The sequence below is a fragment of the Balaenoptera acutorostrata genome, chromosome 16 (genome assembly GCF_949987535.1).
Source record: "Balaenoptera acutorostrata chromosome 16, mBalAcu1.1, whole genome shotgun sequence".
In the NCBI taxonomy this organism is placed as follows: Eukaryota; Metazoa; Chordata; class Mammalia; order Artiodactyla; family Balaenopteridae; genus Balaenoptera; species Balaenoptera acutorostrata.
Window position 1 is genome coordinate 83,244,345 of NC_080079.1, and position 24,364 is coordinate 83,268,708.

Consider the following 24,364-nt stretch of genomic DNA (forward strand, 5'->3'; position numbering starts at 1 on the left):
GTGAACATGGACAAAAAATCTGGATGAATAAACAGAATGTTATCTCCAGGGAAAATTAACCGTGGCTTTTTCTTCTTTTTGCTTTTTATTGTACTTTCTCATTTATTTAACATATTACTTTTGAAAAAAAAAAAAAGAGAAAAATACATTTGAAAGGAAGATTGTGTATTAAGAGTTAACGTTGCACCTCACTTTTAAAACCTGAGCAAAACCTGAGGGGTAAAAACGACAGCTCGCTTCTGTTCTGCAGCAAAATGAAATGGCTCCACCTCCACTGACAGGAAGTCTTCCATCCACGGGGTCTATACGTAAAGGAGACTACCTTGCACCAGAAAGTCAACGGCAGCTGAGACATTAGCACTGACAAGAATGTGCTTCCTGCGCAAACCAATTAAAGACACAAAGCACCAGCCCGAAGGTGTTAACAGCTACAATTAGCAGCTCTAGATTTTGTTTCCAGACCAAGTTTAAACGATCTGGTTTGCTCTGTACAGTTATTCTTAAGAGAAAAATACAAGCCGAAAGGAAATGTGATAGGAGCTCCTTGAGAAACGTCACTGCCTTGTGGAGTGTCTGGCACATAGTAGGTGGTTAATAAATTGCTTGTGCCATGTAAGTGAACAAATACATTTACCTCATGCTTCAGAATTTTGATTAGCGAAAGGAGGAAGATAGACGTGGAAAAGAAGGAAGATATAAACGCAAAAGACATAAATGCAGTACACAGTAACACACGAAAGGTTTCAAAAAGCACAACCATGCCAAAGACTTGATACATATATACAAGGTACATATGGAAGAAAAAAATGTATTGACGGAACTTGGCAATATCACATCATATAATAAATTAAAAATCCTATTAAAATTTTTCCTTCTAAGGAATCCTTTCATTGCCCACTACTGTCCGTTCTGTAAATACAGACTTCTGTATAAATGATACCAATATTATTGCAAATCGTAGTTAGAACATTGTGTGAATGAAACATCTTATTTCTTGCTGTTCTTTTTAGTCTCTAGTACTAATAATCCAAAAGAAGAGATAAAAATTCAGTCAAAGCTTCAAATAGCTCCAGATAATCAAATAGATGTTGTTTATATAGTGATGTACTAGCACCCTCATGAAGACATGGATGTGATTTGTTCTTAGAACATTCATTCATTTATATTTTAAAGCTACCCAAAACCCCCCCCAAAAACCTTTTGAAATTAATATAAAGGAGTAAAAAAAAATCTATCTGCATTATCTATCTACCTATCTACATATCTATCTACATATCTATCACCTATATATCTATCTACATATCTATCATCTACATATCTATCTATCTACCGACCTATCTGTCTACATATCTATCTATCTACATATCTATCTACCTACCTATCTACATATCTATCTATCTACATATCATCTACATATCTATCTACATTATCTATCTATCTATCTATCTATCTATCTATCTACCCACCTACCTACCTACCTACCTATCTTCTTGCTAGAAGACTGAATTAGTTGTTTGAGGATCTCATATAATATTTCTTTTTACTTGGTTGTAATGCCTCTTTTGGGGCCTTGAAAGCTTAAAAAAAATTGGAGAACTCAGTGAGTTACTGATAATTAGCTGACAAGTTAACTCTAATCTATTAGCAGTTAATTGGGCTTATATTCGCTTCTAAAGGAGAGACACTTGATGCTCTGTCCATTGCAGCCTGAAAAAGAATACTACCTGTCCCTCACAGATGAAAACAGTACTACGGAATTGCTGTCATCAGAACATTCATATTATTTCGTTTTTCCATCCAAAAATGTGAATGGGTTTTCTCTTCTACAACAACCGCTGCTGCCCATTCTCCCTGCAAAGCATGATGAGACCTGCGTTTCGTCGTACTTCAGGGACTCACTCAGGCTACCTCCTCCCAGTGTGAGGATGGGACCTGCTCGACGTCTACAAATGTTGGTTCCTTTGTTATTTCTTACCAAGCTCTAAGGATATTATTGTTTAAAAATACATTCTCAAGATAAAAATCACCAAGAGAACTGAAGGGTATGAAGTGAAAAGTAAGGCTCCCTCCTAATTTTCAGAATAAACCATTGGTAACAATACTCTATGGACATTTTCCTGTGTCAGTACATAGAGTCTTGTCTCCTTGTTAATAGTGCAGAATAGCATTTTACTGTCTAAGTAGAGCAGTATTTAGCCAATGACTTCCCCATTTGTCCCTCCTAGTTTTTAAAAAATTGTTATTACTAATCATATTGTTGAGCTTCTTATATAATAACTATTTTTTTTGCATTATCTTCTAATATATGTGACAGAAATTCTTTGAAGTGGAATTGCTATGTAAAAAGGTGTATAAATACTAATTTTGATAGTTACTGCTTCTGCAAGTGTTGCAACCAATTGTCAACTTCACCAATACGGTAGTTAAGTTCCAATTTTTTCTACCCCTTGAATTTCTTCCTCATCCCATGTGCAAAAGACTAGATCTCATTCTTTATCTGATTAATAAATTAATATTTCTTTGACTATGAGGGAGGGTGAGGTATTTTCATACATTTATGGTCATTTGTATTTCTTTTTGTGTGAACTGCCTCTTCATTTACTTAGTGGTTTCCCCTGAAGGCATAATCTCAAAAACTGGGTGAGGTTATATGCAATCCCTGTATTTCCATCCTTCTTGTGCCATTCAGGAAATACTTCAGAATGAAAGTCAGAGGAGTGGTATTATGAAAGGGATAACCCTATATCTGTTCTAATTCATTATTTTGTTAAAAATAAAGAATACTCAAACATTGGTCCTTTATTATTAGCAATAGATTTCTAGTGATACACTTTACAAGGGATCACAATCTTCCATCCAGATTAGTTTAAAAAATAAACTGTATTACCTAAAACAGTACCAGTGACTTAAATAACTTTTTATTTTTAAATAACTCCTCTATTCATGACTGCAAACGTTTTTTTTTTAGACACCACTTTTATCTAGTATTTAAAAATGTGTACTAGTTTTGTTTAGAAGTGTGAGTTTAATTAGTTAACTTTAGAAATATATAAATCCAATCATTATAATTATGCTAGCTTAAATTTGGAAAAAAACAGATTTAAAACTTACATTTTATCACAAAAATATTTCAAAACAGTGGCTGCCTTTGAGGCAAAATTGTAAGAAGCAGATAAGGGTTCTCAAGCAAATATGGAAATAGTAAATAAATAGCTCAGTTATAGGGTAGAGCCAGGCATTTAAGAGCAGAAAGGGTATCTATGCAATGGAAGATTCTTGAAAGACTAAGAATAGAGTTTTCTAATATATTTCATAAAAACTTGCGAGCCCACACATTAATATACAACTGCAATGAAATACCAGTGGGACAAATTCTCAATTTATAGCTTCAGGTTTATAAAATGCCCTATAAACATGTGAACTTACCCATGGAAAGAACCAAAGTGTCTTACCTCCGTGGCCAGGCTCTGGCTTGCACCATTGTCAAGGAGAAACTTGACAACTTCCAGGTGGTTCTCCTGGGCCGCCATATACAATGGTGTGAAACCATTCTGCAAAATAAGAATTAAAAGGTTTGTGGCTTTTTAAAGCAAATCTACCTTTCCACTGTACTGATGATATTATATATTCCAGGAAATCTCACACATAATAATTTTAATAATACTTTAATATATTCATATTTATTAGAAAACCTAAGCACCATAATTTAAGCAGAATGTATAATTCACAATTATACTTCCTAATTCATAGTTTGAGTGTGGTTCATTGCTACTTGTCTAAGTATAATTCATACCAATATATCCACTTTAGATAAATATGTACATTCATTTAACCATCAACTACTTACTGAGTGTTTACCATGAGTAAAGGATTTTACTAGACGCCATGAGAATATGCAGAAAAATACATTTGGTCATTGTCTCAATGAGTCATTTTTTATCCCAAGCAATAATTATTTATCTTAAATAAAATATGTAATACTTTTACATAAAATTAAACACCTGAAATAGCTCCTACTTTGGAAAGAATTTATATTAATTTCATACAGCTTCAAACTTACCACAGATGGGGTGACTTAGAGCAAAGGAAAGAACACCAATTTGAAAAGGGTATATCTTCAACTTTAAAGTAGAATTCTATTAGTAGTCTACTTTTTATCAGTTTCCTTCCTTGCATTTTTTGCAAAGACGTGTTCAGAATACATACACACACATTCATATATTATATATTCTATTGTGCATCTTTGTCTGAAATGTGCCCAACTGCCAAGGAACTTGGAAGCAAATGAATATATACATCTTAAGCTTCTTAGTAAAAATATGTTGCATATATGTGTTTGTTCTCTAAAACAATGTATTTCACATCTATGAAATACTGTAATATTTTAAAAAACTTATTGTAAGATATATACACCAAAACAGGTATTTTTCAAACTATAATAAATTCTCTTTGAATAAGATTTTCAGAATTCAGTTCTATTTAACTGAATGATCTGGAAATTTTGTTGTTTACATTATGCTATCTCAAAGAATAAATGTAAATACATTCTAAATTAAATGTTACCAAATATTACTCAAAACTTTGTGATTCAAAAGGTTTAGGTTAATTATTATAAGTATTAATTACTATATGATGAATAACATAATTCAGCCTCTGGTAACCTTACTTTTTTGGCTTATACCTCAGAATTAGGAAGTTAAAAATATTCTTGATAAAAGTATTATCACATAACAAATCTACCAAAGCATATATACTTTATTCATCAGAGAGTTCCTCTATTCTACTTATTCTATTTTACACATAAATGTAATAAACTAGGTTATTTGGTTGCCAAGCTCAAGATTAGAGACACCAAATTAGAGGCAGTAGAATATGACACAGTAGTCAAGCTTCTTCCTTTTAAATTATCTACCTAGTAACATCACTAAGTTCACTGTTGCTTTGTTCTGTTATGCAAGATTTTATCAATTTTAAACACGAAACATGGAAAAACTGCAACCCAATGTGTGTGTGTGTGTGTGTGTGTGTGTGTGTGTGTGTGTGTGTGTGTCTGCGTGGGTTTCATCTCTGTCACTCTTCCCAGAGCTATGAAGGAACCTGAAAGCTGTTTAGGATTACCCTTTATCATACTGCTATTTTCTCATTTTCTTATTTGACCAAAATGAAAGATTGTTTAATCCTTGGCTGATTTAAATATCTCTTAACCAAAAGAAAGGAAAAATATTAAAAATATTAAAAAGAAAAGAAAGGTGAAAACCAGCGTGGATTTTTATCACTCTATGAACTGAGTAAATATCTTTCCACATCACCCAAAATTTCCAGATGGAAGATTCAGATTTTAGGAGTAAAGTTCTTAAGGAAAAATTCCAAAATGGGTGTCATTCTCTCGGACATAAATATCAAGTAGATAATATATGTCAGTGGATTCTCAACTTCAGGGCAGAGGTATGCTGTAGTTCAAGTTACCTAAGAAACACTGGTTCACCTACAAATGCCTGGTTTCTAGCCCAGTGTACCTGCACTGTTCTGGAGGAAACCTGCCAGAACCAAACATTTCATGACCCCTGAAGGTAACCCAAAACTAGGCACTGAGGTTCAGGAGCTGCTGTTCTTACAGACCTGGAGCTTCCAAAGAGTGGTTCTTAAGAAGTACAACTTTTAGATCACTCCGTGTGCCCTTTTCACAATGGCAGAGAATAAAATGTGTACAACTGGAATTTCTCAGAAATAATACGTAGACACGGGTCACAGCAAGATGGGGCTCTGTAGTGAATAGTTTCCACAATAGCTTTTCCTCTTGTTTTTTGAGTGCTTGCCATTGTACCGCTATTACCTGAAAGCTGGTCATTTTCTGACTGGTCACATTCTTTCATATTGTTTCATTTTTATGTATTTTTATGGATATATAATTCACACACCAAAAAACTCACTCTTTCAAAGTGTAAAATTTAGTGGTTTTTTAAGTCTGTTCACAGAGTTGGGCAACCATCCCCACCATCTAATTCCAGAACATTCCATCACCTCAAAAAGGAACCCTGGACCATTAGTATTCATTCCTCATTTGCCCCTCCTCATGTCCTCTGGCAACCACTCATCTGCCTTCCATCTCGATGGATTTGTCTGTAGTAAAAATTTCATGTAGATGGAATCATCCAGTATATGGCATGGAATGGTCTCATTCTACTTCTGCTGACCATATTGACAAAATGTTTTTGGTGAGGCCTCCATAATGGAAATTTCAATTTTATACTGGGTATTTGAGTGTGTGTGTTTGTGTGTTTATTTTGGTCCCTTCCTTTGGCAGTATTGTTTCTATTTTCTTTAGAGGAACTACATCTTCACGGATGTGTAGGTAGGACTTGTCTTGGTTGGACTTTGAAGTAAACTGGCCTGCCCTTCTTCAACCACAGGTGGACGCACGTGCGGCACGGCTCTGCTTGCTCTTCCACGTCTATTCTACGTCCTCAATTCTCTTTTCTACCAAATCTCCCCTCCCCACCCTCGAATGGCCTGTAGGGACTGTATCAAAGGGCAACCTTACCCTTTAGCTTCTGATTAGGTTCTCTCACTCCGACTACCTAGTTTCCAAAGCTTTCTGAAAGCTTCTTTAGCCTTCTATTCTATGCGTTCCTCATATAATTCCAAATTGCTGAAGTTATTTGGATGAAAGCAATAGAAACTAACACTAATTAATAAAAATATCATTTATTGGGAAAGGATCAACAAGGCGTGAGAACACATACACACTAGTTATGGTTCTAGGAAGATAATTATAAGCATCTTTTTGAAAGAGTGAATAAAAATATTACCATTACTCTCTAGTGCAAAGAGGGTTAAGGCACAAGTAATCCGGTGTGGACGACCTAGAGCTGTAATGATTTTTCATGAAATAGTACCTGGATTGGGAAGATGGTAAGATTTCAGAAAGAATGTTATTTTTCTCGTAAGAGAAAAAAGTACATCACTGGTTTTATATTAATTTCCTAACTTAGGAAATTTCCAAAACAAAGAGCTGACCAAAAAGGAACATATGGGTGGCCCAATTTACATTTCCTTTTCTGTAGCAACAATACACTGAATTCTCAAAAGGCTCAAGACTGAGTATGCTTTTTGATGTCTGGTTTTATCCAATATCTTCAGTATCTTCTGCTCTGATTATGGTGTTATTATAAGTATTGTGGTGTTATCATAAGTATGCAAAGTTGCAGACTTATAGTTTTTTTGTTTGTTTGTTTGTTTTGTTTGTTTTTTTATACTGCAGGTTCTTATTAGGCATCAGTTTTATACACATCAGTGTATACATGTCAATCCCAATCGCCCAATTCAGCACACCACCATCCCCACCTCACCGCCGTTTTCCCCCCTTGGTGTCCATATGTCCATTCTCTACATCCGCCAGACTTATAGTTTTATAGACAGTACTGAGGCATGCTACCTAATACCCACTAAAATAAAACAAAATAAAATAAAAATGAAATGAAACAATATATATAAAATAAAATAAAGGCTTAAATTTCATCCATGAAATTTTATCCATCCCAGTTTCCTCCAACCAAGCCTTTGTATATCATAAAGTGCTGTTATGAATTAAAATGTTAAGGGCATGGTGATATATTTGTACTGATTTACATATGGTACTAATTTTTGTGAAGGTTGTTTACATCAGAGATGTGCTATTAGTTTAAAGGTCAGAAAGGCTCTATCTGGACCACACCCATTGTCTGACTTCATCAGGACCTGACCTCCCCCCCACCCCATAGGAAACATTAAAAAACCCAGAAAGACAAAGGCAGCATTGGTTTAATTAAAGGGTCTTGTCTTTGTTAAAACCACTGTGAAAACCTGTCAATTTAGAATACTTTGATAGTTAAAATATTATATGAAATAGACTTTGCTTCTTTATAAACATAGTTGGTACCTTATATTATGGAATAAAGACAGAGAAGGAGAAAAGCGTGAGGGATGTCATTTGACATGGCAGTTTGAGATTTTTCAAGAGCAAACACTGTTAATCATTGTTGTATTTCGTATAAAGTATTAAGAACTTAGTAGAGTTAAGAAGTTAGGAATCATAGTAGAGTTCTTTAAAATCACAATTTAGTTATCTAACCCAATTTCTTTCTTAGGGTAGGCCTAAATGATTCCTGGAATGTTAAGTAACATAAGAAAGAGTTAACTAACTTATTAAGACCTAAGATCAAGGCAATGACAAGAATTATTACAAGAATATCCACAAATTCCTAGTTTATAGAGCCTCAGTTCATCAGAACTTGATATTGTCCCATACCACTTTTATTTTCAAGGAGAATTTTTATATTTAAGTAAGGTGAGGGGCTCTCTTTATGCTGTTTCTTGTTGGCTGTTAAATGTTGTCTATAGGATAAAATTTCACTTAGATAGGGATACACTTTCTTGAATAATAATATTCCTGGGATGTTTTATGTTCTGCTACCAAATGGAATTTCATTGCATTTCATGGCATTATTGCTTGCTGTTCTTTAAAGTTCCTTTTGAAAAGTTGCTACCAGGAATTATCTTTGAAACTCCATTCTGCTGCATGGTGATCTCATTACTTATTCTGTCCACAGAACGATGCGGTTCAGAAGGCTTCTGGGGGCAGGTGTCCAGAGGAGAGGGGGGCAGGTTTTCTGTCAAGTGGGTGGCTGGGTATTCCAGGCACAGCTGCAAGGAACAGGGAATTTCACAGCCCACGTTCTCCTTCCACACTTCATCATCAGGAGAGGATGTGTATACATTGAAATCAAATATGGTTAGGATTTTATTTCGACTACAGCTTCTTCCAGACATTGCAGAGAAGGTTTAAAACCATGCCTCCTCTGAACATTAGTCATGAAAATGTATATTGTTTAAAAGAAGGGAAGGTTAATTTTTCCCTCCCTTGGGGGGAAAACAGGAAAATGAAAATGGACTAAAGAGTTTTCCCACTATCTCAGAGCTTAACACTAGCTATTTTCTAAGTAAAAAATTACAGGGGCATTTAAAAATAATTGGTTGAAAACCATAATGCTCCTCTTGTGGTCAGCTGATCTGTATTTCTCTTCAAGTACCACACTTGTCAATATTCAACTTTATATCACTCCTTTCTGGAAAAGCTTTATTACTGTAAGTGAGCTATCAAAGGGAATCAGCACAGGTGGCATAGACCATGTAACAAATGTCCAACCACAGGGAACTAGAGGTTAGACCAATTATACAAGAAATCATGTGGTTGGAAGTACAGTGCCGTTTCTTTTCCACGACACTGTTATTCAATGGCATCAGAGCTTTCATCGCTACAGTGGGAGTAACAAGGGAGAGAATCACTACAATTCTGTGGACCCATAAAATATAAGAGGCTCCTGTTATCCAAAGATAATCAGTACTGGAGAAGACTGAGGAAATCAAGTGCATTTAAAGTGGAGCTCAAAAGGCCGCAGTAAATAATGAAAAAAGTTAGATTGAGACTTCATCTTGAAAGAGAAAACCAGACATTGTAGAAACTGACTTTATATGATTTAACGAAAGGTAGGTTACAACTGCATTCATGTACAGGTTCTCAGAGTGAATGAAGACTAAACCAACTATGATTTTGGGGGAGAAAATGTATGATGTTCTTCCAACAAAATTACATCACGGCTTGACATCCTTCACTTTTTATTTTCGGAGCATAAGCAAAAAGATAGTCCTTTTGAAAAAACTACTTGGGAATCAAAAGCCTCACCTAATTTTTTTTCTTCATTTAATCTTTTGATTTTCAAATCATTCGAGTTTGAAACACCTGTCAGGAAATCATCCAAATTCTTCACACAGTCTGGGCAACTACTGCCAGAAAGTCACAACCCCACAGCAGTCCTCCAGCATCACTTTCCCTGACTTCATGAAATCCTACATCTTTTGCAAAACTTGCAGCTTTGTTCTGCAGTTAATTGGTTCAAAATCTAATACCCTGGAGTAGATACTGACGAACCAGGATAGATGTCAGCCTTCAGCTGGAAGGAATGTTTGAGTAGGGGCCAGTTTTAACAATGGTCAGGTCCTTAGAGATGATCACACTAAGTGAAGTAAGTCAGAAAGAGAGAGAAAAACACCATATGATGTCATTTATATGTGGAATCTAAAATACGACACAAATGAACCTATCTACGAAACAGACTCACAGACATAGAGAACAGACTTGTAGTTGCCAGGGAGGTGGGGTGGGGGAGGGACGGGCTGGGAGTTTGGGATTAGCAGATGCCAACTAGTATCTACAGGATGGATAGACAACAAGGTCCAGCTGTAGAGCACAGGGAACTATATTCTATACCCTGTGATAAACCATAATGGAAAAGAATGTGAAAAAGAATGTATATATATATATGTATAACTGAATCACTTTGCTGCACAGCAGAAATTAACACAACACTGTAAATCAACTATACTTCAAAAAATTTTTTAAAAATGGTCAGGTCCTAAGTGGATATTTGTACGTTATGATGATGTTTGCTCTTCTACACAAGCTCACATTTGTGGGGACATGAATAGTAATGAATAATTTGGATAATAAGGACCTATATTTTTAGAACAATAAAGTGAACTTAATTTTTTTAGACTCAAAGTCTGCCAAATGATAATCTATTGGTATTTTCCTTAGAACTTCATGGAAGATTCTGAGAGCCTGTAGGAGGATCTTCTGAATGAATTATCAGTGTATATTCATTACTAACAATCTGGAAATTCTAAACTTTGGGGATTTTAAAGTTTCTTCTGCTTGTTTTTTTCTTTTTAATCTGTTTTAGGGAACAATGATGATGCCTGAGTTAGTAAACAGGAATTAACTAGTGTCTTCCCTTTTTTAACTAGATAAAGCACCGATATATTCTGAACTTCTAAGGGCATTTCCTCTTTTATAGGCCTCCTCATTTCCTTTGTCTGTGAGTAAATACTGAGACTGAATCTGAGCTAACATCATAAAACAGAATAAGTCTCTGCATTACAGAGGTCCTCTAATCATTTGTGTCTATAACTACTAGCCATACATACCAGTTTTACAGATGGATGACTTTTAAAAACCTTTACCTCTCACACAAAGAGTACTGCAAATGAGGATATATATGAAACTGAATAATCCAGAATAATATGGCTATTCATGGGATATAGCTCTTAAGTATTATATTCTTAGAAGATACATAAACCAAGCAAGCACCTGACCCAGAACATTGTTTGTGAATCATTATAACAACATTTCTTGGCAGTAGAGCTGTAGGCTTACCTGGGATTGGGCATTGACATTGGCTCCATTTGTAACCAAGACCTTTACCACCTCTGCTTGCCCCGCCAAAGATGCTATATGCAACGCTGTGTTTCCTTTCTGTACAACAAAAGGCAAGATACATGAGCTCACCCATCTTTCTCTCTACTTTCAACATTTTACAAAATATCAAATCCCTCTATAAGTTCCCCAAAGAGAACAAGGCTGACAGGTATCTCATGAGAAGCGTGCCCCAATTCTTATCGAGGGCTGAATTCTCACTGAATTGGGCAATTGATATAAAAAGCACGAAATGTGTGATACTGACCTTTGTAGCTGCATCCACATTGGCTTCTCTCTGTAGCAGCTCAGAAACAACTTCTACGTGGCCTTCTTTGGAAGCAAGATGGAGAGCATTCAACCCATTCTGATTAAGTGAAGGGAAAGCTTTACTCAGCACGTTGAAAACAGAAGAGTAAACAGTCAACCAAGAACTCTGAAGAGTTCCCACCAACAACCACTTGTATGTGTTTAGTGTAGGAACTTGAATTAGGAATAAAAGTACTCGTGGCAATTAGATAGGTTGTTCTGATGTCATTATGTACTAAATTTTAGGAATTAGTTATTAAAGGATACATATCTACATTTCTGAATGCTTCTCTAACAAAGCAGAGAATAACTTGATAATTCAAGCTGGTGACATTTAATAGAAAACACTGGCAAAAAAGAGAAAGTCTTGGTAATATCTAAAGAAAGATTTAAGGAGTTTAAAGTCTGGATTTTTAAAATTTTATCTAAAAACTTAAATAACCATTATAAAGCAATTATACTCCAATAGAGAGGTTAAAAAATAAAAACCTAAATAACAACAACAATCACCACAACTAACCTGATTGCAAATGTTGATGTCGACTCCATTTTTTATGTAGTCAAGGGCCTTTTCTAAGTGTCCGGCTCGAGCTGCTCTTAAGTAACTTGCATTGGCATCCGACTGAATAAAAAAGAAAAAACGTGTTGATGAAAAAAGGAAACTAATATGCATGTTGCTAACTACCCAGAATTATTGTCCAAACTAAAAAGAAGGTAAAACTGAGATTTTTTTCAATTGAACTATTTTATTTCTAACGTGAAAACACTAATAAAAGGTCTTCATAAAGTCACCAGGAAAAGAACAAATTCTTCCAAAGTTAGTTTCAAGTGTGTAAAGTTACCCCTTCTGTGATGTCATAACTGATTCTGAACCGGAAGAGAAAATTTCCCATGATGTGTAGGTACGTTAAATCAACATACAATTTCATGAAAGTTAAGAAAAATCCTGTAACTTTCTGGTAGTTACATTATTAGAAACCTCACTGTTCTCTTTAATCAGAAATTTAATTATACAGATGTTGAACTATAAGGCTACACCTGAAACTCATATAATTAAAAAAAAAAAGAAATTTAACATCTACTCCATTCTTTTGTATCTCTCCAACTTTTCAATTAATAGCTTCACGAATACATTTAATGTCACACTAGTTTAACAGGAATTTGTGGGTAATGATGTTCTCTTGAATTTTCCTGCAGGACATAGCCATGTGTTGGAACATAGACTGTATCTGAAAAGCATTCATTTATACATGTCTACACTGTTTGTGAAGCATACTTTCCACATATTTTCAAGCTAGCTAAATCCACAGCCTGCAGAAAACTTTATCAGAAGCATTAGCAGGTTCAAACAAAGAAATACATACACATTTTTAAAACAACAAAAGCCAAGTCTGTAGTTCATTCACTGAAAGCATCCAACTCTGAACTACTGCTAAACTCTAATACCTACAATTACGCAGCTGAAATCATCTACTAATGAAATTTTTAATAGAAAGAAGGTGATGAGAAGAAAGACTGCAAAGTTGAGTCTGCACAATTTGTAAAGGAATCTTGTTCCATGTAAAACAATACAGGAGCAGATTTTCTTGAAAGGGCTGCCCAAAACATCACTGGTTATAAATGCAATCATGCAGGGTATGGCTTAAAAGGGGAAAGTGTCTTCTTTCAGCCATTTGCCAACTATGTCCTTCAAACTCCCATTTACTTACCACCTCATCTGTAAAGGCTTCCCAGACCGCCAGGCAGGGCTTAATTGCTCAGTGCTCCCAAGGCACTGATTTCATTGAGCCCTCTTGGTATTTATCACCCAGTATCATAGTTTTTGGTATACCTGGCCTTCTTCCTCCCTAAACAGTAAGCCCTTTAAGAACAAGCAGAGGCAGATTTAAGGGGTAGGCAACTGGAAAGCCACCAAGATGCCAATCTTTGAGGAATACTAATTCAACCCTGGAAATGTACCTGAGATGAAGGAAATCCCATCCCTCAGAAGGATCTTTGGTTCTGGTGCGGGTCAATTCAGCTGAGTTGACTTGCTCAAGACCTCAAAGAAAAAGGGCACTGTCTTCAGGGTCTCCACCCTTCCCATGTACAGCAGTATGCCTCTCTCTGAAGGAGTACTGCTTCTTCTAAATTAGGGCTTCTTAATCTCAGCACTATTGGCATTTTGATCCAGAGAATTCTCTGATATGGGGACAGTCCTGTTCAGTGTCTATGTTCACCAGTATTCCCAGCATCTACCAACCAGGTAGAATCTCCTATTTGTGACAACGAAAAATGTCTTCATGTCTCCAAGTTTCCCGGGGTGAAGGGTAAAACCGCCCCTGTTGAGAACCATTGCTCTAAATAAATGGTAAACCAATTTGCTGAAAGATTGTAGGTTTCAAAAGTCTCAAATCTTTGGCTTGCCTGCATTGCCATATGCCTTGACCTAGCACAAGGCAGTGACTATATGTATAACATCCATCTTTCTCTTTCCTCTACAGCTGGAAGCATCCCTGGCACACAGCAGGTGCCTATAAATGTTTTGTGAATGAATGAATCAACAAATAAGTAAATTATGTGGAAATAACTGATTATTTCCTGGAACAATACAGGAGGCTTTATTAACAACAACAACAGCAGTTACTTAAGTTACTATGATACAAAGTTGAACAGCAGAGAGCATAAACTGAGCCATGAGTTGGGTATCTGGAAACACATGTAGGTGCTGCTAAAGTAAAATTGGGATTTGAGTCAAGCATGCAGATCATTTAATCAGGGCAGAGAGTTAAGTAAGAGGAAGACAACAGATTTGGTTCAAATCAGACAAAGAACAAACCAAAGTTCCCAGAAATGTAAAGAAAAATAAAATTCAGTCTTTAAACAGCTTTGGTACTTGGAGAAGGTTAGTTTTTGTTTGGTTTGTAAGTTCAGTTAGAAATAAATTAGCTATGCAAAGATGGGTCATTGTACCATAAAATACCATCTTCTTTGTGCCAGCTCAGTGACTTATCAGGGAATTTGCCCAGAAGGGCTCTGATGCTGCTCTGGAAACAAATGACATTAGTCTGCCTGGAAATTTCAACAGCCAAAGATAATAACTGCGAGTTAAGTAAGCACCCCAAACCCTGACTTTGAGTACACAAAAACAGCAGCCAAAGAAGTTCAAAAAGAGGTGTCAGAATTCAAGGAAAGCCCCTGAATTGATTCCAGATCTGAAAAGGTTTGGCGTTGCTATATACTGTCATTTTTCTCCCACATTTTCTCAGAATTTTCCTACCAGAAATTCTAAAGCAAAACAAAATACAGACGATATAAGCCAAATCTTCTAATTCAGTGGTTGCCTACCTATTTGGAGCTCAGATTCTTTTGAGACTAACAAAAGTTAATGAATACATTCCTTTCCTTCAACAATTGCACGTATATGCATACACATACCAAATCTGCATACACACACCAAATTTGCATACATACTCCAAATCTGCTTACACACATCAAATCTGCACACAAACATCAAACCTGCATACACACATCAAACATGCACATGCAAACACAATTTCCACTCTATTTCATACGGCTCAGGATTGCTAAGCCTGCTCACAGATTTAGGTTTAAGAACACCTGCTCTAATGATAAAGAATTCTCTGGTGGATACCCTCCCTACATCTATTTCAGCCAATAACCCTGGTATCAAATAATTCTCTGAGGTAGCTAATTTATCACCTGAGAACTTTAGGAAGAAGAAAAAGGACAAAGATTTATTTTCTTCATTTCTCCCAGCCCTCTGTTACGTGCAGACATGTCCAATACACCAATACATAATAATCAGCCACTGCTTGTACTTCAACAAAAAAGTCTAGGGAGAGAAAGAGGAAAATACAGAGAAAAAGCAGGAAGAGGGAAATGAAGACTGCCTTGAAGAAACATGACAACTTAGGAAATGCAATTATTACAGTCCGCAGACAAAGAACCAAGATCTTCCTTCTGGTCTCAACCACCTGCAAGCCACGCAGCCACGTCTTCCTTCCACAAATATTTGTTGAACATCACTTTTGAACTAGTCATGCCAACATCTGGCTGTATGGTGGGGAACAAAACAGATGTGGTACCAATGAACACTCACTGGCCTTCATGTCACCCTTACACTTTCCCAAACTGTGCTGCTTCATTGGCAGGATAAATAATGGCGTCTTCATTTTTTTCTTTTTTCAGATTCTGCCTATAGTACCTATATACTGTTGTTTATTTCCTTAACGTTAAAAATATATGCAATATTTTGTAGTAGGCTTAATACCAATGTGTTGCATCTCTTAGCTATCATTCTGTCAAGTAACTAGGGGTTACTCTTAACACAGGCTACAGCCTGTTTTTAATCTGGAACATTCTATCCAAACAATGTCTCTTTAAAGCCAATTGTAGACAAATTACTATGGAAGGAAATTAGGTCCCATGAGAGGCTGAGCGCTGTCACATGGAAAGCCATACTGAGGAGGCCATTGCCTACGGAGTTAGTTGGTACAAAATGAATATGAGTAAGTTGGTCATCATTTCTTTTCCCCCCCCGAGACGATGAAAATCTGAAGGAAGAACTTGGAAAATGAAAGTGTCTTTCGCCACTTTGATGTCTTGTCTACTTAGTAATTTTACTAGACAGGAAAGAAATATGAAACTTGTGTGTTTTTCAAGGAAAGTTTTTCAAGGATAGAATCAAACATCATTATAAATTAACCTACTAACTCAGAATTTTCACCTGTACTGAATATTGGTATTATTAAGCAAAAAGCAGTGACTGGAAAAAAATAAGCATTTCTTGAGTGCCAACCTCAGGAATGACTAATACTTCATACCTCTGACTATGTGCTACATACTATTACAAGCACTTAGATTAACTTAATTATATTATTGGCACTTGATTATATCATTAGTCACTTAATATAATATGTAATAACTGTATAAGTACTTATATTAACTTAGTCCTTATAATATTTCCATGAAGTAGTATAGTGGGGTCGAATCATGCTGCCCCTCCCCCCAAATTCATGTCTACTTGGAACTACAGAACATGACCTTGTTTGGAAATAGGACCTTTACAGATATAATTATTTAAGATGAGGTCATACTGGATTAGAATGGGCCCTAAATCCAATGACTGATGTCCTAATAACAAGAGAAGATATACAAATATAGAATCATTATGTTGTACACCTGAAACTAATATAGTGCTATATATCAATTATATCTCAATTAAAAAAAAAGAGGAGGAGACATAGACACATAAGAGAAACCATGTTAAGATGGAGGAAGAGACTGGAGTATTGTTGCCACAAGACAAGGACCGCCAGGAGCCACCAGAAACTGGAAAAGACAAGGAAGAATTATCCCCTAGAGCCTTTGGAGGGAGTGTGGCACTGAGGACACCTTGATTCTGGACCTCTGGCCTCCAGAACTGTGAAAGATTGATTATCTATTTATTTATTTAAAGATTTTTTTTGATGTGGACCATTTTTAAAGTCTTTATTGAAGTTGTTACAATATTGCAACAATATTGCTTCTGTTTAATGTTTTGGTTTTTTGGCTGCAAGGCATGTGGGATCTTAGCTCCCCGACCAGGGATCGAACCTGAACCCACTGCATTGGAAGGCGAAGTCTTAACCACTGGACCACCAGGGAAGTCCCTTATTTATTTATTTGCTGTATCCGGTGCAGCTTGCGGGATCTTAGTTCCCTAACCAGGAATTGAACCTGGGCCACAGCAGAGGAAGCTCCGAGTCCTAACCACTGGACTGCCAAGGAATTCTGAGAATACATTCCATTGTTTTAAGCCACTTAGTTTGTGATGGCTTGTTATGGAAGCCCTAAGAAACGAATGCGAGTAAGCACTACTAGCTCCATTTTATAGATGAGGAAACCGAGCTATAGAATGAATGACTTTCGCAGAGACACAGCTTGTGAGTGGCAGGGAATACATTCAGAGAGTCTGACTCCAGAGTCTAGGCTGTTAATCACTACTTTAAGAAAGGGCTTAATAAATATTTGGTCAATAGTCTATGCCCAGTAACTCTTGGTTAATTAGTTCATTCATCTTCCATCAATCAATCCGTCCGTCTGTTCATTCATCCATCGAATTAACTATCTAGGCAATACTTCAGGTACATCCCCGCTGGAGCACAATCCCTTCATTGAGTTCAAGGCTCAAGATCAGGGTAAGAGTAGCTCGCCAGAAGAAATGCAGACTGGCGACTCAGTGAGTACATCACAGAGCTTTGCTCCACTGCCTCTAAACAACAGGGAGCAGTCTCTGAGGCCTACTAATACCTGATTTACCAATTCTCCAATCCTCTTCCTGTATCTCATCTTCCCAACTTTCTGGGAACCATGTGAAGGGAAGATGACCCTTCCTGTAAGCTTCAGGTTCTTTTTTTCTCCTGGTGTCCTGTTCCCTGCCTACCAATATACTCAGGCGTTTCTTAAATCTAAAGCAAGCAAACAAACAAACTACACACATACAATCAAAAAGCCCCTTTCCTTCCAGTCTTCTACCTAGCACCCTTTGCAAGGCATGTCTATTTCTCAGTGTGGTAGACTGGTTAATTGGTCTGTATCCCAACAACTCCACTTACTAGCACTGCTACCTGTGGCAAGTATCTTAACATATGTGTGCTTCAGTTTTCTCAGCTGTCAAATGGTGATAAACTAATCTACTATTAGAATGAAATTAGTTCATGTAGGGTAATTAACAGTGTGAGTGCATAGCAAGCACTCAATAAATGATTATTATTTTATTTTAAAGTCATTCTGTGAATATCAAACGTTTTGAAGGATTGGTTTAGGTTAGTCTCACTGCTTCTATATCCTTAATACTATTGATAACTCACCTTTGAGTCCCTAGCAATATGGCGTCTCACACTAATCAATAAAGTCTCTGTATGCAATCACCAATGACCTTCCAATCATCAAATCCCATTACTTAATCATAATTCTCTCCTCTGTGTGTTGAATCATTGGACAGTACTAATCACCTTCTCTTTCTTCAACATCTTCCCTTTAGCTTCTCTCAACTCTTTGTTCACACCTTTGTGTTCTTCACTGCCTCAACCCATCACTGAAAAATGGGCCTTTTCCATTTTCAGATCTCACATTTCTTTCCTTCCTGTGCTCCTTCCCAAAGTGATTTCATCACTATCACGGCTTCCACAATTCTTTTTACGCCTAACACTCTATATCTGCATTGTGCCCATCTGTATCTATCCTAAAACATTTCCATTTCCATGTCTCACAATTTCCTTACCTCAATAGCAACAACAAACATTTACTGAGAACACATTTCTGTCTCTGCAACTAAGTACTCCTGGCAGAGATGTGAGTAATAAACTCCCTTGATCTCCTTATTTCGATTTAAGGGTCCCAAGATTATCCTAACCCCTCAGGCATGCAACTTTGGTGTCAATCTTTTTTATTTTAATTGAGGTATAACTGACATATAACATTATATTAGTTTCAGGTGTACAATGACTTGATCTTTGTATATATTGAGAATGATCACCATAATAAGTTTAGTTAACAACCATCACTGTACATAGCTATAATTTTTTTTTCTTGTGTTGAGAGGCGTGAATCTTTAATTACGTCTTTCTTCTTCATTCTTCCCCTCAAACCCTCCCAGAAAGTTACACACATGAATCCTATCAAATATTCTGTCACTGGGGGCTTTTACAGTTTCCATCTTCCTTTTAAAAAGTGCTTATCAGAATGTGTATCATACATACAAAAGACTGCATGAAACATATATGAACAGTTTTAAAGAAAAATCGTAAAAGCAATACCCACATACCTGGTCAGCTCAAGAATCAAAGTTACAAGCAGCTTTGTAGACCTCCCATGAGCCCTTCCTTGACTGGCTCTCCAAAGGCATCCTCTGTTCTAGTTAATCATTCTCATGACTGTCTTTATAGTTTTAACATCTACATAAACCTTGATAAGCCAAATATGACATAATTGGCTATCTTAGCACTCTCTATAAGTAGAATCATACATCATATATCTTCCTGTGACATGTTCCTTTTGTCTAATGCTGTGTTAGACCCATCCTTGTTGACATGTGTAACTGCCGTAGATTTATCACCGCTGCTGCAAGAAGGTTTCATTATGTGATTATAACAGAATCTAGCCACTGTGGAGTTGTTAACTGTGCCGTTCCTGGTTTCAGTCTACTATGAACGGTGCTGCCATGAACATTACAGCACCAGCCCTGGTACACACGGGCAAGACACTAAGGTATATACCTAGGATCATAAATGCTGGGTCATTGGGTATGTACTCATTCAACTTAACTAGTTAATGACAAATTGTCTTCCAAAGTGATGGTAGCAATTTACACTTTCTGTAGTTTGTGATGATTGATTGTGAGCTCATACTCCTTAGAAATTAATCTTTGGGAATACTTTAAGGTTAACAGTGCCATCTGCCAAAGAGGAATTTTAGATTGTGTCTGTCAGTTGCCTAGAGGCACTATCAACCCAAGATTATTTCTGAAATAAATGCTTGCCTTGAGGGCTTTTTGTTGTTGTTTTAAAGACACAAACAAAAATAGATAAATTTAGACCTCAAACTGGTATGGATATGAGGGAGTCCTTGTGGTTACAAATTCTCAGGGGAGATTTTTGTCTTTCTATCCGGTAACAAATTGAGACAGGCAAATTTTTGCTCTATTCTTCTATGTGGTGGATTTATTTCCTGGCCACCTTTTATATTGGGAGCTACACCCTTTGGGGTCCAGCTTATCGGAAGGCTTTCACTAGACTGTCCACCTTGGTCTCCCATGTCCTGTGTCTATGCAGCCAAGTAAAACTGGTCCTTGATTTCATGTCATTTTTCACCTCTAAAGATCCCTTACCTTTGTGCCAGTTCACAGTATACTTCAAAAGACTTATTTTTATCATTATCCTAACATCTTCACTTTTTTTACAGCTGGAAATACACTTAATCTTTTTTTTTTTTTTTTTAATTCACCCTGCTACTTGCCCAGTTTGGGCCCTAGCCATGTGACGCCCAGATCCGTCTAAAAACCTCCAGGAGGTAGTAGTCAGCTCGCTGTCTCTAGCTGAATATTCCAGAAGCACTGAACACTATTCAAGAATGTGTGAGGAGCCACTGAGAGCTCTGAGAAAATTATGACAAGGATGATAGCTGCATATTAATAAGGGTCTATTACAGGTCAGGGACTTCACTGAGCATTATATATATATTATTTTGTATCATTATACATGCTTTATTATTATTTATTTCTTAACAATTCAATCAAGATAGGAATCTTCATTACAAATGTGAAAAACTGAGTTTCCTAAAAGGTAAGTGACTTGCCCAAGGTCATGCAGCTAATAAGTAGGCAGCAAGAACTGAAACCCATAACTGCTTGATAATAAGCCCAGGCTCTTTCCTCAACAGCAGAGGTTCTGTGGAGCCCTAGGGTTCACGAATCCTGAGGTCAAGAGTACGGCTGAGTATAGCACTAACATATGATTCAGCAATCCCACTCCTGAGCATATATCTGGAGAAAACCATACTTCAAAAAAATACATGCACCCCATTGTTCACTGCAGCACTATTTACAATAGCCAGGACATGGAAGCAACCTAAATGTCCATCAATAGATGAATGGATAAAGAAAATATCCACAAATACTGTGGTACATATGTACAATGGAATATTACTCAGCCATAAAAAAGAATGAGATAATGCCATTTGCAGCAACATGGATGGACCTAGAGATTATCATACTATGTGAAGTCAGAGAGAAAGACAAATATCATATAATATCATCCATATGTAGAATCTAACTTAAAAAAAAATGATACAAATGAACTTATTTACAAAACAGAAACAGACTCACAGATTTCAAAAACAAATTTATGGTTACCAAAGGGGAAACATGGGTGGGAGGGATAAATTAGGAACTTGGGATTAACATACACACACTGCCATATATAAAATAGTCAACAAGGACCTATTGTTTTGCACAGGGAACTCTACTCAATATTCTGTAAAAACCTATATGGGTAAAGAATCTGAAAAAGAATGAATATAAAATATAAAAGAATGAATATATGCATATATAAAACTGAATCACTTTGCTGTACACCTGAAACTAACACAACACTGTAAATCAACTATATATAAAAAAATTTTTTTTAAAAAAAGGAAAAAAAAAAAGAGTAAGGCCAAGTAAGCAGAGTTCCATATGCCTATTTTCAGTGTCAGCCCAAGTACATCTACTTTTATCTGGTTTATATATTAATGTTTGATGACATGCTTTATTTGTAAAAATGTTTCTGCTTTTAAACCATAACATTGAATCAATTCCTATGGCATAGTCTCTAAGGCCCTTGAAAACCTGCCCCCAGGGGGCTTCTCTGGTGGCGCAGTGGTTGAGAATCTGCCTGCCAGTGCAGGGGACACACACGGGTTCGAGCCCTGGTCTGGGAAGATCCCACATACCGCGGAGCAACTAGGCCCGTGAGCCACAACTACTGAGCCTGCGCGTCTGGAACCTGTGCTCTGCAACAAGAGAGGCAGCGATAGTGAGAGGCCCGCGCACCTCGATGAAGAGTGGCCCCCGCTTGCCACAACTAGAGAAAGCCCTCGCACAGAAACGAAGACCCAACACAGCCATAAATTTAAAAAAAAAAAAAAAATCCGTGAACTCCCATATGCCTATGTAATAATCCACGAGCTCATTCTATCAAAAACAAAAAAAACCCAAAAAAACCTGCCCCCAACACTTCCAGCCTGAATTAAAACACAAATACTGATCTTGAAGGCAATCTAGACAGCTGACCATCCCACAAAGGCTTATGATTCCTCAACAGGCCCCATAATTCCCCGGCACTGTGACATCACCCACGACATCCCTTCAGTGGTCATGCTCACCGCCACCCCCCGCTCCCCTCCCCCACCAAGATATTCATCCATTCTACCCTAGATCCAGCTCCAATGTCACTGCATCTTTGCTATTCTCCCTGATAAACACCAGACATGACCAATTCTTTCTCCAGACTCCTAAAGCACTTGGTTCAGCTTAGATGCCAGCTGTCGCCGCAAGATGGACTCTATTCTCTTTTAGGCTAAGTCCACGTCCTGCTCAGAGCCGAGTTCTGCGTGACAGACGTGCAGGAAACGCTAAATGAAGACATGCTCATCTCCTGCAGAGTCCAGTGCTCTAACTGTTCCTTGAGAAACAAAAACCTACACTAACTTAATTGGGAACAAAAAAAGTCTATTTCGTATCCTCTCTAGTCTCTTGCTCCCCCTTCATTTCACCAAAGAAAGAGTCTAGTGACAGAATTAGAAGTTCCTCCAAAATTGAAGAGAAGATGAAGGAGTGGGTCTGAGTTTATTCTGGTTTCTTCATTCACGTTGGGCACATGGCCTGATTTGTAATATGCCTGCTGGGATCACCAGTGGAGCAACGTTTTTGTTTTAGGTGTAACTGCCAGAGAGAATCTGCAGGTAAAGTCAGAAAGAGAAAGACAAATACCATACGATATCACTTATATGTGGAATCTAAACTATGACACAAATGAACCTATGTATGAAACAGACACAGACTCACAGACACAAAGATCAGACTTGTGGTTGCCAAGGGGGTGGGAGGTAGGGGAGGGAAGGAGTGGGAGTTTGGGATTAGCAGACACAAACTATTATATATAGGATGGATAAACAGCAAGGTCCTACTGTACAGCACAGGGAACTATATTCAGTATCCTGTGATAAACCATGATGGAAAAGAATATGAGATCTGAATCGATTTGCTGTACACCAGAAACTAACACAACATTGTAAATCAACTATATTTCAATAAAATGAACTTTTTTAAAAAAAGAAAGAATACACAGGTAAAGTCTGCATTCTGCTGGCCTAATGGACACTTAAGGCATTTAAGTGTCCTGTATCTAATAATATGGTAACGTAACTAACAATCACTGGGCACTTATAACACACAAGGCATGTTCACTGATTGCCACATATTTATTCTCAGTGGTTTGTGAAGTCTGTGCCATTATCACCCACATTTTACAGATTAGAAAAGTCAGGTTAGGCAACTTTTCCAAAGGGCATTCTTCTAGAAACTGGCAGAGCCAGGATTAGAACTCATGTCCACCTGGTTTTAGAGCTCTGGCCTTAACCCCTAGTATCTAATGCCTTCCTTGGCTAAATGTTCCAGACTGATATCAAAGGGCAAAAAGGAACTTAGATTCACTAAGAAAAGAAGGAAAGAAACGGCAGCAACATTTATTTAGAGTCACAGGAGAGGAAGGCAGGCACTCGGCTAGACACTGCTCATGGATGAACTTATTTCACGATCCTCAACATTTGATATTTCTGTGCTTTCAATGGGAAGATAGAAGCTCAAGAAGCTGCATAATCTTCCACAGCCACACAGCATTGGAACGAGAATTCAGATTCAGGTCTGTGTGATGTCACATCCAGGCAAGGACAGCTAGAGCGTGGGAACTGTTCTTTTAACCACCCTCCCTCGCTCGCCATTCCTTCTGTCCAACAGGACCAATGCCCACACAGGAGACCTTTCCCACACCCACCTGCTCCTAGAAGTAGTCAAGTGTGTTTTTTTCCCTCTACCATGTTTATGTCAGTTGTTCTAGATGTTATCATCATGCAACTTAATTAGGTATTATTTAAGCTGTGAAACAGTATATAGAGAAAGAGTATTTTTATGAAAACGAAATTAAATGCTTTGGAAAGACTCTCATTAGAAAGATGTGCCTAAAA

The 24,364-nt window shown here is 37.1% G+C and overlaps 1 protein-coding gene across 1 annotated transcript in view; it reads right to left on the minus strand.

Moving 5' to 3' along the window:
• ANK3 (ankyrin 3) overlaps positions 1–24,364 on the minus strand; it is a 299,966-nt gene that overhangs the window by 179,604 nt on the left and 95,998 nt on the right. The window contains exons 2-5 of the mRNA XM_057530616.1: positions 12,120–12,221; positions 11,559–11,657; positions 11,252–11,350; positions 3,453–3,551 (exon numbers count right to left, since the gene is read on the minus strand). Of these exons, the coding sequence (XP_057386599.1) occupies positions 3,453–3,551; positions 11,252–11,350; positions 11,559–11,657; positions 12,120–12,221 (399 nt within the window). The remainder of the gene's footprint in view (positions 1–3,452; positions 3,552–11,251; positions 11,351–11,558; positions 11,658–12,119; positions 12,222–24,364) is intronic.